Genomic DNA, 14,002 nt, shown 5'->3' on the forward strand with positions numbered 1-14,002 from the left:
AAAAAGTTAAAAAAAAAATTCAAAAGAAATATTTAATTTTTTTTTTAATTTTTTTCAATCACATGTGATTATCGCACCACATGTCGCGCTCTGATTAGTCCGTTGAATTTCAAGCAAATTATTGAATTAAATGGATTACAATTGGGTTAATTATATTTATATCTTTAAAATTTTTAAATGGAACAAATTAATCCAAATAAATTCAAGAAATCGAAAATCAATAGCATAAGATCTGCCTGTCCAACTCATAACAATGGTACGGTGGCTTTTCTAACTTGACCCGGTTTGACTTAAGTGCCTATATATACACAACACACATCTTCAAAAAAAGGGGATTTCCATTACCAATTTACAAGCGGACTTTAAAAGCGAAAGACACACGATTCACGGCGGAAGCAGCACTAGACCGACGCCGGAGCGACCGTAGGCGGCGCATATGGTAACGATTCCGGCGCTATTTTCCGATCGGTAATGTTGTAAAGTTCAATTACGAGTAAAAACCAATGGTTCGGTTCGATAAATCGGTGCCCTAACTGTTCTCAAATCGATATGTATTCGCTCAACTGGCGAGGTTATTAATAATTGGGGGAATCATATAGTACATAATTGTAATAATACTAGGGACGTTGATGATGGCGGAATTAGGTCAAGAATCGGTGGATTTTTCTACTCTGGTGAGCCGAGCTGCCGAGGAATCGTATATATCTTTGAAGGAACTGGTTGAGAAATCGAAATCGAGCGAAATGTCGGATTACGAAAAGAAGATTAGTATTCTTAAGTATCTTAATAAGACTCAACAGAGAATGCTTAGACTTAATGTTCTTGCTCAGTGGTGCCAACAGGTTATATTGCATTCTTTTTTAATCTGTTGATATTTCGAATGTAGATGCTGTTAAACTAATGATTATCAGTAATTATATACATTCCTATAATTTTGCTTGATTTAGATGTGCTCAATTATGCTAATATAGTACTCCGTATTATAAATACACACATATAATGATATATATTTCAATTACAATGAGTAGGATGTAATAAGTATGGTAATGTTGTTAAGGAATTAGGTTTTTATGTGTAGGTGCCATTGATACAATATTGTCAGCAACTTAAGTCAACACTATCAAGTCATGAAACGTGTTTCACTCAAGCTGCGGATAACATGTTTTTTATGCACGAGGGGCTACAACAAGCTCGTGCCCCGATTTATGATGTTCCATCTGCCGTTGAGATTCTGCTTACTGGCAGTTACCAGCGTTTACCTAGGTGCACAGAAGACGTGGGTATTCAGAGTACTTTAACTGAAAAACTGCAGAAACCAGTATTAAAGAAGTTAGACACTCTTGTGAGATCAAAACTACTCGAAACAACACTTCCAAAAGAGTTCTCCGAGGTCAAAATATTCGATGGTACGGTCAATATTTGCGTGCAAGGTGAGTTTAAGGTGTTGCTTACACTTGGATACCGAGGACACCTAACGATGTGGAGAGTATTGCATTTGGAGGTACTTGTTGGTGAAAAAAGTGGGCCCGTGAAGCTTGAAGAAACAAGACGGTTTGTTCTTGGAGACGATCTAGAACGCAGAATGGCAGCTTCGGACTCTCCTTTTACAACTTTGTATACTATACTTCATGAATTTTGTGTAGCGCTTATCATGGACACTGTTATAAGACAAGTCCAAGCACTTAGGATAGGTAGATGGAAAGATGCAATTCGGTTTGAGCTTATATCTGATGGTAATTTGGGTCAAAGTCAAAGTAGTCAAGACGGGGAAACTGATTCGGGCGGGTTAAAAACTCCAGGACTAAAAATTCTTTACTGGTTGGATTGTGATAGAGCTAATGGAACATCAGATGCAGCATCATGTCCTTTTATTAGGATTGAACCAGGGCCGGATTTGAGGATAAAGTGTCTCCATAGCTCGTTTGTTATCGATCCCTCAACTAATAAGGAGGCAGAATTATCCATTGACCAGAGTTGTATTGATGTTGAGAGTTTGTTACTAAGCGCTATACGTTGTAATAAGTATACTCGTTTGCTTGAAATTTATAAGGAGTTGGGGCACAATAATCATATTCGCCGAACCGATGGCGACGTTATTCTTTCCTCTCCTGTTGATCGAGCTATTTCCGAGTACAATAAGGTCAGTATTGTGGTTTGATTATAAAAAATTTGAGGTGGCTATTAGTTTCTGTAAATGAAAATAGTCTATCTAGTGTGGTTTGTTCTTACATGGTTTATACAATTTATAACGATCATTTTGTTGATGGATTATTTTGTTTTGTTGTATATATATGTGCAGGATGACAGTTCAGATTCTGAAGGGCAGGAAGTACTACGTGTGCGCGCTTATGATTCTTCATTTTTTACACTTGGAATAAATATAAGGTCTTTCTTTAATATATGGGTATAAATATGAATTAATTGGTATTATAGATTTACTAGTGATGATTTCTTAATGTCATTACTGTGTCTGGAAATTCATAAGATTTGTTTGCTGAAATTTGCATTTCATTTACAATAGCAAAGATTTTTTTAGCTCTCAGAAGTTAAAAAAAACTTTATCCTCTTTCTCTACTCACATAGGTAATTTGAACATTAGATTTAAATTGGAACTTTGTTCTTTGTAACCGCAGAACTGGGCGCTTTCTCCTTCATTCGTCACGAAGTACCATTTCATCATCAGCGTTAAAAGAATGTGAGGATGCACTAAACCAGGGGACTATGACTGCAGCTGCAGCATTTATAAGCTTGAGAAGCAAAAGTTTATTGCATTTATTTGCATCTATTGGGAGGTTTTTAGGTCTTAAGGTATTACCTATGTCAGACACATTTGAAGTTGATATTAAATTGTATCTTACTTTAATGGATTATAACTATAACTATATCTATATTCTTGCAGGTGTACGAACATGGATTTTCTCCTGTGAAGGTGCCAAAGCATGTCATGAATGGTTACAATATGCTTCTCATGGGGTTTCCTGACTGTGGGAGCTCTTATTTTCTGCTGATGCAACTGGAAGATGACTTTAGACCTATTTTCAAATTGCTAGAAACTCAACCAGATCCATCAGGAAAACCCGAATCATCTGGCGTCTTTAATCTTGTTACCCGTGTTAAAAATGTTGATATAAGTCAAATGCATATGCTTGAAGGGGATCCCGATTCAACCGTTCTTGATTATGGTGCACTAACATCTTCTATTAATGACACGGGCATAAATAAGACGTGTGATCATGGTCTTGTTTCTAATTTGGCCATTGAAGGTTCTGGCCTATCTGGTTTTTCTTCAATCGTGGATGAAATTTTTGAGCAAGAAAGACGGTCGCCTGTATCTGCCTTTTCTGTACAGAATTACAGTCACGAGTCTGGACAAATAAGTTCTCGTAGGATGTCGTCTGTTTCAACGAGCTCAATCGTTTCAAGAAAGCCCTCCAATAAGAAGCTGCCAGCTTCAAAATATGAACAAGATGATGATCATACGCCAGTTGCAGGGAGTCGGTCTGCTCGGCTAACATCTCAAGTTTCTTCAAAAAGTTCAAAAGGAAATGCTTTTAAAAAGTCAGAAATTGGAACTTCAGGTGGGTTTTTTTCCTAGAGTTTCTTTGTCTACTTATAGTTGGATTTTATTTTACTATAGGCGTGGTGATTTTAGCCCATCTACTTATAGTTTGAATTGGAAATATGTTTTATCTTTAATGGGTCAAATGAGTACATATTAAAAAGATAACTACAAGGAAACGTGTCAAACAAGTCAAAATTGATCAATTTATCCAAATACTGGGAACAGATTATTATTTACAGTTTCGGGATCAAGCATATTTAATTCTTACTTTTCAATAAAGATGACAGTTTTGGCATGATTAATTACGTATGCATCGATTCCGGATTCCAGTTTCTCTTTTACTCTTCTATCAGGAAATCAAAATTATTATTAGCTTGAAAGGAAATGTTAAACATGTCAAATGTTGTCCACAATGTATTTTTTACTGCGTACAACTTCATAATCATTTATTAGATTTTTATCAAATAATAACTTCCAAAATCTACGTGATTGAGTTAAATTTCAGTTCCAAATCTGCTTGTTTCGCCCGTTTTGTCACCTGTACTTCACAGTTTTATCAATGAATTTTTTTGACAGTTTACTCTATGCATTCTTTTTTTTTTCTCAGCTCTTGCACCTGATAATGGGTCACGTAAACGCAAATTGTTGGACATGCTAGACTTACTCCCATCACTAAAGTCCTCAGAATTTGTTGAACCATCTTTCAAAAGAACAAAATCTATGAAAACAAATCAAAATAAATTGGGTGTGGTGAATCTTATACAAGAGGCAAATAAAGGCGATGAACCTTCCAGTATATACGTATCAGTTCTGTTACACGTGGCCAGACACTGCTCACTCAGCATCAAACATGCTCAGTTGACTAGTCAAATGAAGTCCCTTAACATTCCATATGTTGAAGAAGTAGGTCTAAGAACCGCTTCCTCAAACATATGGTTCAACCTCCCGTTTTCAACCGGTGACACATGGGAACACATATGTATACGAATCGGAAAACCAGGAAGTACGTGTTGGGATGTTAAAATTAACGACCAACATTTCATCGACTTGTTTGAGCTTTCAAACGGAAACACTAATACTCCATGGGGTTTAGGTGTCCAGATTGCTAATACATCTGATGTAGATTCACATATTCGTTATGATGCTGATAGCGTTGTTTTGACCTATAATTCTGTTGAAGACAACAGCATTGAGAGATTGGTTGCCGATATCAAACGGTTATTTAATGCTCGGACATTTGCTTTACGTATGAGGAAACTACTGGTTGTTGGATCTGATAATGATGCTAAAACAGGGGATACATACTTTAGAGTGTTTAAAATTGAGGCGGTTGGTTTAATGAGTTTATGGTTTAGTTTTGGTTTAGGGGTTCTTGCTCGGTTTGTTGTTGAATGGGAATCGGGTAAAAATGGTTGTACCATGCATGTATCACCCGACCAACTTTGGCCTCATACTAAGGTATGTTTCTTGATTTAATATTGTACTTTTATAGCTCAATTTTGATGTTAAAAATGATTAAAGTTGATAAATTTTTCAGTTTCTGGAGGATTTTATTAACGGGTTCGAGGTTTCATCTCTTTTGGACTGCATTCGTCTGACGGCTGGACCCTTACATGCACTTTCTGCTGCAACAGGTCCTGCAAGAGCCGTCCCTGGTGCCGGTTCATCTGTCTCGACCCAGCCAAAAGCAAACACGTATGGACAAATGCCAAATAGTTTGAATGTTGGTCAAGCTAACCCTGGTCCAACTGGCATGTTGAATGCTGCTACTGTGGCTGCGCGAGGCGGTCCAGGACTTGTTCCTAGTTCACTTTTGCCGATTGATGTATCGTTTGCACTTCGTGGGCCCTACTGGATTCGGATAATATACCGAAAACATTTTGCAGTTGACATGAGGTGCTTTGCTGGAGATCAAGTTTGGTTGCAACCTGCAACACCACCAAAGGGTGGTCCTACAGTTGGAGGATCTTTACCATGTCCACAATTTAGGCCCTTCATTATGGAACATGTTGCTCAAGAATTGAACGGGTTAGACCCTAATTTTAACAATGGTCAACTGTCGGTTGGACCTACTAGTTCCAACAACTCTCCTGCATCTTCCGGTTCACAAGCTTCAGCCACCAATGGCAACCGAGTCGGCCTTGATGGAATGTCTCGGCCTGGTTTAAACCGTGCTACAAATGCCACGTCAGCATCATCAAGTTCGGGTTTGGTTCGGCGAGCACCTGGTACGGTTGTGCCAGCTAATGTTAGAGGAGAGTTGAATACGGGGATAATTGGGCTTGGGGATGATGGTGGTTATGGTGGTGGATGGGTCCCACTTGTTGCTCTGAAAAAGGTTCTTCGAGTTATTTTGAAATACCTTGGAGTATTATGGCTATTTGCACAATTACCAGAACTGTTGAAGGAGATTCTTGGATCTATTTTAAAGGACAATGAAGGTGCACTTTTGAATTTGGATCAGGAGCAGCCTGCCCTGCGTTTTTTTGTTGGGTAAGAATATAAGCTTAAATCGATTTGAACCCGGTTTCACCTGTTACCCAACCCCTCAGTCCCCCTATTTAATATACAAAGTTATATTTTGTTCATATTAAATGGATATAGTTGGACATATTGGAAAATGGGCTGGGCAAGCAGGTTATGTAATGGGTCAAAATGATGTGTTACTGCACTGGTTGAAACTGACAGGTTGGGTTGGGTCGGGTCGGGTGCCCACTTGTCCCAATGTAACTATTTTCCTGAGATTATTGCACTGTTGTATAAGTCTTCTGACGCGTCGATTTGGGGACTAACATGTCTTGTTTCGCCCAAAAAAGTCAGTAAAAAGTCAGCTCAAGATCGGTCAAAGTTGGTCAAAACCTTAATGTTTTTTTAATATTAGATCTTGTGCCCTATGTCTATATTTGTAATTACGTCATCTCTTTTTGTAAAATTGACCCAGTTGGCGCGTCTCACTTTCTAGACACAGTTTTTAGATCTTACCCATTTTGCCCATCAGATATGGAAACACAGCCCAAATTGACCTACAACTACTTTACTGCAGGGGATATGTATTTGCAGTTAGTGTCCACAGAGTTCAACTTCTTCTCCAAGTTCTTAGTGTAAAGCGGTTTCATCATTCACAGCAACAACAACAACAGCAGCAGCAGAACAACTCGGTTAACGCTCAAGAAGAATTACTTCAAACTGAAATAAGTGAAATATGCGACTATTTCAGCCGCCGTGTTGCATCCGAACCTTACGATGCATCTCGTGTTGCCTCATTCATCACTTTACTTACACTACCAATTTCAGAATTAAAAGAATTCCTAAAATTAATCTCATGGAAAAAAAGTTCATCTCAAGCCCAAGGCAACAATGATATTTCACCAACACAAAAATCACGAATCGAATTATGCCTTGAAAATCATACCGGACTTTATACTGATACCAAGAGTAATATCCACTATGACCGCAATCATAACGCTGTTGACTTTGGGTTGACTGTGGTTCTTGATCCTGCGCACATACCTCACACAAACGCAGCTGGTGGTGCTACGTGGTTGCCCTACTGTGTTTCGGTGCGGTTGAAGTATTCGTTTGGTGAAAACCCGAGTGTGTCGTTTATGGGAATGGAAGGCAGCCATGGTGGGCGGTCGTGTTGGCTTCGGTTGGAAGATTGGGAGTATTGTAAACAGAGAGTGATCCGGACCGTTGATGTGCACGGATCATCATCGGGTGGAGATGTGAATCAAGGAAAATTGAGAATTGTGGCGGATAACGTTCAGAAAACACTACATACGTGTCTTCAAGGGTTGTGGACTGGCGGCAGCAGCGGTGGTGGAGCCAATGTCACATGACTTGAGAGTTGATGGTTTGGGAGGATGATTACATGTATTTTAGGGCTTCAAAGTAGGCTAAAATTTTCCCTTTGTATAGGAATTGTTCTGTTTTATGTATGTATAAACTTTTTTCCCCCTGTTCTGAACATTAACAAACAATATAGCTTCTGATAACACGTTAATTATTATTATAAGTTGGTTTATAAAGTAATCAAAAGATACATTTTAGTCATTTTTCGGGTCATACAAGTCCCTGTATTATAATGCGATGATTAAATTTGGTGACGATAGTTTTTTTTTTTTTTTTTTTTTTTTTTTTTTTTTTTTTTTTAATTAGCGATGATAGCTCTGCATGGGCATCCCTGGTTTGACAAGCTAAGCTTCTAGAATCCGTTATCTCGATCAGATAGTTTCATGTATAGCGCATGTGTTTTTCTTTTGTCTTAATACCTTTACCCAAATTGAATTTTGTAGACGTGTTATGATGTACTGGCCTATCTTTGTTTGTTGAGGACTGACTTCCTTTAAAAAACGATTTCGTTTTTATATGAGTTTTCGTTATTTTTTGTCAAAAAAATCTACAAGGGTAAATTGACCCAAATTGAATTTTTGACAAGATTTAAAATCTATAGAAATTTGATTCTATCATTTTCATGGCGTCTCATTTTTTATATTTTATATTTTATTTTTACTTTTAGAAAATTTTCCTACTTATAGGCAGAGGCGAAAATGATGAAGGGCAGGGGGGCGGGCGCCCCCGGTGGATTTTTTTTTTCAGTGTAAAAATTTTGGGTTTTTCGACTTTGCCCCCGGTGGATTTTTTTTTTGCCCCCAAACCTACATATTTTGCCCCAAAACCTTCAAATTTTGCCCCAAATTCTCCAACTTTTGCCCCAAAATTTTCAAATTTTGCCCCAAAATCTCCAACTTTTGCCCCAAAATCTCCAAATTGTATCCAAAAAAATTGCTATGGTTTAAATTTTTTTTTTTGCCCCCGGTCAAAAAAATCCTAGTTTCGCCTCTGCTTATAGGCCGGAGGTCTTTTTTGAAATAATCTCTCTATTTCGGTTCAAGAAATGACTTGTTTTTATTCTAGAATAGGAGATGGATTGTCTATATCTCACCTCCCACATACCTCGCATATGCGGGATTGAGTTTTGTTGTTGTTGTTGATGTTGTTGTTGTTGTTGTTGTAAATTGACCCAAAAGGTAAGATAAAAGTCATTATCGATAGATTTGTCATTTATTGAAGAAAAAAAATGACTTTTATATTACCTTTCTGAACAATTTTCTGTATCTATAAATCCTTAGTCCAAGTATAACGTATTTATGTAGGTGCCAAATTTATGCCATGTTTCTTGTACTGGTCTATCTATAAATCCATAGTCTAAGTATCACGTATTCATGTAAGTGCCGACCTTTTATTTTGTACCTAAAATTTGTATTCCTCCTTTTAACTCAATTACTAATCATATTTTGGCAATCCATCCAAAATCTTTCAACAACACTTCCAACAATCTTCACCATAACAACCCATAAAAAATGACATTGTCACGTCATAATCATTTCATCCTAAACTCCCCAAAAGACGAAATCCCGCTAAAAGCCATGTGAAAATGAACAAAACGCCTGTTACAAGTGGAGTCATCAATATTACCAAAGGAATATAAACTTATGGATATAGGACATCCATGGCATAACATTAACATGGAGAGATAAAAGGAGGTGATGAGCATCTAATATCATTTCCACTCATTATCGCATCAAACTCCTCTCTAACGCTCCTCTCTAACGCTCCTCTCAACCTCGTATAATGTGTTCACCGTTTCTTTTTGAATTTCAAATCCAGATCTAGATCCACCACCTCTAACCACCATAATCCACCCTATTCCGACCATCTACTTTTTCCCTTCACCCTATATTTTTTCCGATATATCCTCGTTTTTTTCTTTAGCATTTCGATGTGAGGCTCCTCCATGTAATATGGCTGAGTATGTATGCGAGAGTGTGCACTCGAAGTCGAATGAGAATGAAGCTCGCGAATATCGTGTTATCTTTTTTTTTGTTTTTTAACTTTCCGGAAAATTGGGTTCGGTCTGACTGTTGGAAATTTTTCGATCATTACGGTTCAGTCAGTGACGTTTATATCGCTAGGAAACGGTTATCGGGTGGACAACGTTTTGGATTCGTGAGATTCGAGGGAGTTCGAGATGTCGATAAGTTTACTAGACTTCTACAATCGGCTCGTTTCAACGGCGGGAAGCTTCGAATTTACAAAGCTGTGGAGAGAAAGAAGAATCATGTTCCTCGCTCTGAAAATGGCATGACTAATGATTTACCGAAGGTTGATAAGGTAGAGCCGAAGACGACTGGGTTTACCGATTCAGCTCAAGGTACAAGTTGGAATGGGAGAAGCTTTGTAGATATAGTTACCGGTGACACATGTTCTCCGACTAACCTTTCGTTTCAACCTCCCGTATTATAACGACCCGTCAAAGTACACTTGACGACCATCATTATCTTGGTCCCACAGCTTGATCATAACTCTATATGAATTTGATAAATAACCTTGCATTCCTTATTTAAAAATGATTTCCTATAAAGGAAACCTACAAAAATGTGTAAGTTTAGAAAAACCATACATTATTACTTAACCAAAAGTTGACCAAACAAGTCAACAACATCCACTATTAAATGTATCAAAATAGAATGCAAGTTAATGTTTAACAAAAGCTGCCATCATAAATATGCAGACTCTCTAAGCACAGCGGAAGCAATCAATCATGAACCTGAGAGTAAAACATGCGAGTAACTGTCAACAAAAATGTTGAGTGAATTATAGGTTTAATATTGCAAACAATATTTAAATTTAAACCATAAAAAATTATGTTTGAAAACATAAAAACTCCTTTTTGGACCACAAAAATTATATGCTAGAAAACATATAAAAAAATTATTCCATTTTCCGTGAGCCACCTGGTAACCACTTAACCATTTATTTACCCTTGCCAAACACAATAAATAATATACACCGAATAAGTGTATCTTCAACTAAATACGAAGTACTAAACATTCCGATTATAAATTGCTAACGCGACTAGCTCGAAATGGGGTTGTCAAACCCGATAGATCTATCCGTAGGATTCGCGTTCACCAGTAGAAACCAGTGATTACAGTTACCAGACTAGGGAATATTTTTGTTCAACTCATAATGAATAATTTAAACCAACTTCCACTTGTGTCCAAAATATAAAATAAATTGCATGTATTCTCATCCCAAAAGAGTTTTAAAATAGAAAAATGGGACTGTAACTCACCTTAAAGCAAATGTAGTAACCACACAAAAGCGAACAACAAACAAAGTAAAGTGATCAGGAATGATCACAACGCCGACCTATAAATAAAGCAGGTCGATATAAATAACTAACTTAGGTCAAGTCTTAGTATGATAGCTATAGTACTTGTCGCAAGTAAACATAGAACAACACTCAGTATGCATTGGTTTGATCGGAACAGCGTACGGACACACACTTTCTATTTTTAGCAGGTTTCCATTTTACGAAAGTTTCTATTTTAGGAAAGTTTCTATTTTAGGAAAGTTTCTATTTTAGGAAAGTTTCTATTTTTGGAATGTTTCCAAATTTAGAAAGTTTGCATATTTAGAAAGTTTCTATTTTTAGAAAGTTTTTAAGTTAGGAAAGTTTCCTTAATTAGAAAGTCAACAAAAGTCAACTGAAAGTCAAAGTCAACCGAAAGTTAACTCAAAAGTCAACCTTGGTCAAACATAGTCAACATAAATTTTAAAAGTGTAAGTTGTAATAATAATATAAGTTATAATGTTAATTAAAGTTAAATGTGTATAATTATGTCATAACCTAAGTTTAATTAAATTAAAATGAATTATTAAAGTTAACATAAGTTTAAATGATATAATTAATATATCATAAGTATTTAATTAATTTATTAAATATTAATCATAATATAAGTATTATTAATTAATAATAAATTTTAATCATATCATAAGTATTATTAATTAATAATGAATTATTAATCATATCATAAGTTTCTAATTTTAATGATTAAATCTTAAGTATTTAATAATCAAATTATAATTAAATAATAATTAAGCCTTATAATAATTAAATAATTAATTAATCCTTATTATAAGTCTTATAATAATAATCTTATAACATAAGTTTAATACTTATCATAAGTATTTTCCATTAATAATAAAAGTATTATTAATCATAAGTTTAATTAAAAGTTTAATTAAATCATAAGTAGTTAAATAATGATATAATAAATATATATCATATGTCTTAAATTATAATAATTACTTTTTATATCATAAGTAATTTAATAATAATGGAAATCATTATTTATATCATAAGTTTTAATAATTAACCATAAGTTTTAATTAAAAGTTCATCGGGTCATAACGTGAGCCCCAAGTGTCGGTTTTCGGCGAGCCTTATATATATCTACGCCTAATCAAACCACCCGACACATTGGTGCACTCAAGAACACCCTAATAATAGTAACCAAGTCATGATGATCAGCCATTAAACAACTTGGAACTTTAATCCGTTCAAAAACATGTTTTAGTCATAACGGGTGATCCGTGGCTCGGATTTAGATGACCCGAACATGAAAGTTCATCCCATCATCAATCCTAACACACTAGTACACTCTAAAGACTCCAAAAGTGGTCACAAAGTCGGACCAAACCTGGAACAATTCGTTTTCACGATTTAATTCAAACAAAACACCAAGTTAATCATAACTAGAGCTCCGGGAATCGAAATGACATGAATCCGGAGTCTAAAATTAATGTCTTGATGAGAGGAACTCATATAGACACTTTAATTTCACTTTTATAACAGTTGAGTTTACAGAAATGATCAAACAATCTGCTGTCCCAAATCAATCAAACCGAAAACATGAATTAACGAGTGATTCTACGCATACAATCAATAATCCAACAACATACAAGCACTATACTATCATATTAAACATCAAAAACAGAAAAATTATGTAAAAATCAAAAAGCTAGGGTTAGGGTTTATACCCTACTCGAGAATCAAATGGTATGAACGCGTAGAGGAGAACGAGAGGAATCCGTTGATGTGAAAAGCCCTAAATTCCAAGTTTGATTTTAATGGAAGATGATGATGATGTTTATGGTGGTGGTGGCGTCAACTAAGAAGAGATAAAGAGGAGGATGAGAGGAAATTTAGGTTAAGAAAATATGAAGTAGTAAATAAAATGGGAAATAAAAATAAGGCTTAAATGAGAAGCAAAATAAAAAAAAATTCAAACTCTCCCCCCCTTCCCCTTAAGGGGAGTCCAGCCAAAATCAGAAAGGGGGTGGGCCTCACTATTCCAAAATGTTAAAAAGTCAATTAGCATGTGGCCCGAACGCCCGATCGAAGCCCGAAACGCGAAAACGCTACTACGCGATTGATTTTTCGGAGAGATAACAAATACGCGACGAATAAAATATATAAACACTATATATAATCATATGACATAAAAATATCATATTTAAAATAATTAGGACTTAAAAATCCCAAAAGCTCGACCGTTGGTTTGAAAATCGAAAAGATTCGCCGGATAGAAATCCGCGACACGTAGAAACGTATAACTTAAAAATATGAATACAAATATTCACATAACACATAATAATTAGTATATTATTACGAAAATAATAATATAGGTCATAGAAATGACGTGGCACGAATAACAGTTAACGGTCGTTAAATAGTTAACGGTAAAAATGACGGAAAAAGTAGGGTCGTTACAGTACCTTCCAGTTACGGAAATTTCGTCCCGAAATTTAAGCAGGTGCAGGGGTTGACTCAGCATCTGGGAACAAATGCGGGTACTTCTGCTTCATCTGACCTTCACGGTCCCAAGTGAACTCGGGTCCGCGTCTAGCGTTCCATCTAACTCGAACGATAGAAATCTTACTTTGCCTGAGTGTCTTAACCTCTCGATCCACAATCTCGACAGGTTTCTCAATAAAAATGGAGTTGTTTATCAAGATGAAGTTCATCAAGAAGAATGGTTTCATCGGCCTCGGCCAACACTTCTTCAAATTTGATATATGAAAAAGTTATGAAAAGCGTTAAGCTCTTGTGGCAATTTCAAACGATAATCCACGGGTCCAAATCTTTTGATAATCTCAAACGGTCCAACAAGTCGAGGATTCAACTTTCCTCTCTTACCAAGTCGTACCACACCCTTCCAGAGTGATACCTTCAACATGACAAGATCACCAACTTGAAATTCTAAATCTTTTCTTCTAACATCGGCATAACTCTTTTGTCGACTCCGGGCGGTTCTTAACCTTTCTCTGATCTATATGATCTTCTCGGTAGTCTCATGAAAAATCCGGTGAGTTGAGCATCCCCAACCTCATTCCAACGTATAGGAGACCTACCCTTTCTACCATACAGAGCTTCAAACGGTGCGACTTTAATACTTGCGTGATAACTATTGTTATAAGAAAATTCAGCCAGCGGCAAGTACCTATCCCAACCATTACCAAAATCGATAACGCATGCTCGCAACATGTCTTCTAATGTTTGAATGGTCCTTTCACTCTGACAATCCGTTT

General features: G+C 36.3%; 1 protein-coding gene across 1 annotated transcript; it reads left to right on the top strand.

Moving 5' to 3' along the window:
* The first annotated feature begins 358 nt into the window (after nucleotides 1-358).
* LOC139894387 (mediator of RNA polymerase II transcription subunit 14-like) lies at nucleotides 359-7,631 on the top strand. Its single transcript, XM_071877642.1, has 8 exons — nucleotides 359-842; nucleotides 1,079-2,140; nucleotides 2,300-2,385; nucleotides 2,634-2,808; nucleotides 2,900-3,578; nucleotides 4,170-5,020; nucleotides 5,100-6,055; nucleotides 6,606-7,631. The coding sequence occupies exons 1-8, from the start codon at nucleotides 630-632 to the stop codon at nucleotides 7,399-7,401; spliced, it is 4,818 nt and encodes a 1,605-aa protein (XP_071733743.1). The 5' UTR covers nucleotides 359-629; the 3' UTR covers nucleotides 7,402-7,631.
* Nucleotides 7,632-14,002: the final 6,371 nt, after the last annotated feature.

This window comes from Rutidosis leptorrhynchoides, chromosome 2 (assembly GCF_046630445.1).
Source record: "Rutidosis leptorrhynchoides isolate AG116_Rl617_1_P2 chromosome 2, CSIRO_AGI_Rlap_v1, whole genome shotgun sequence".
Lineage (NCBI taxonomy): Eukaryota > Viridiplantae > Streptophyta > Magnoliopsida > Asterales > Asteraceae > Rutidosis > Rutidosis leptorrhynchoides.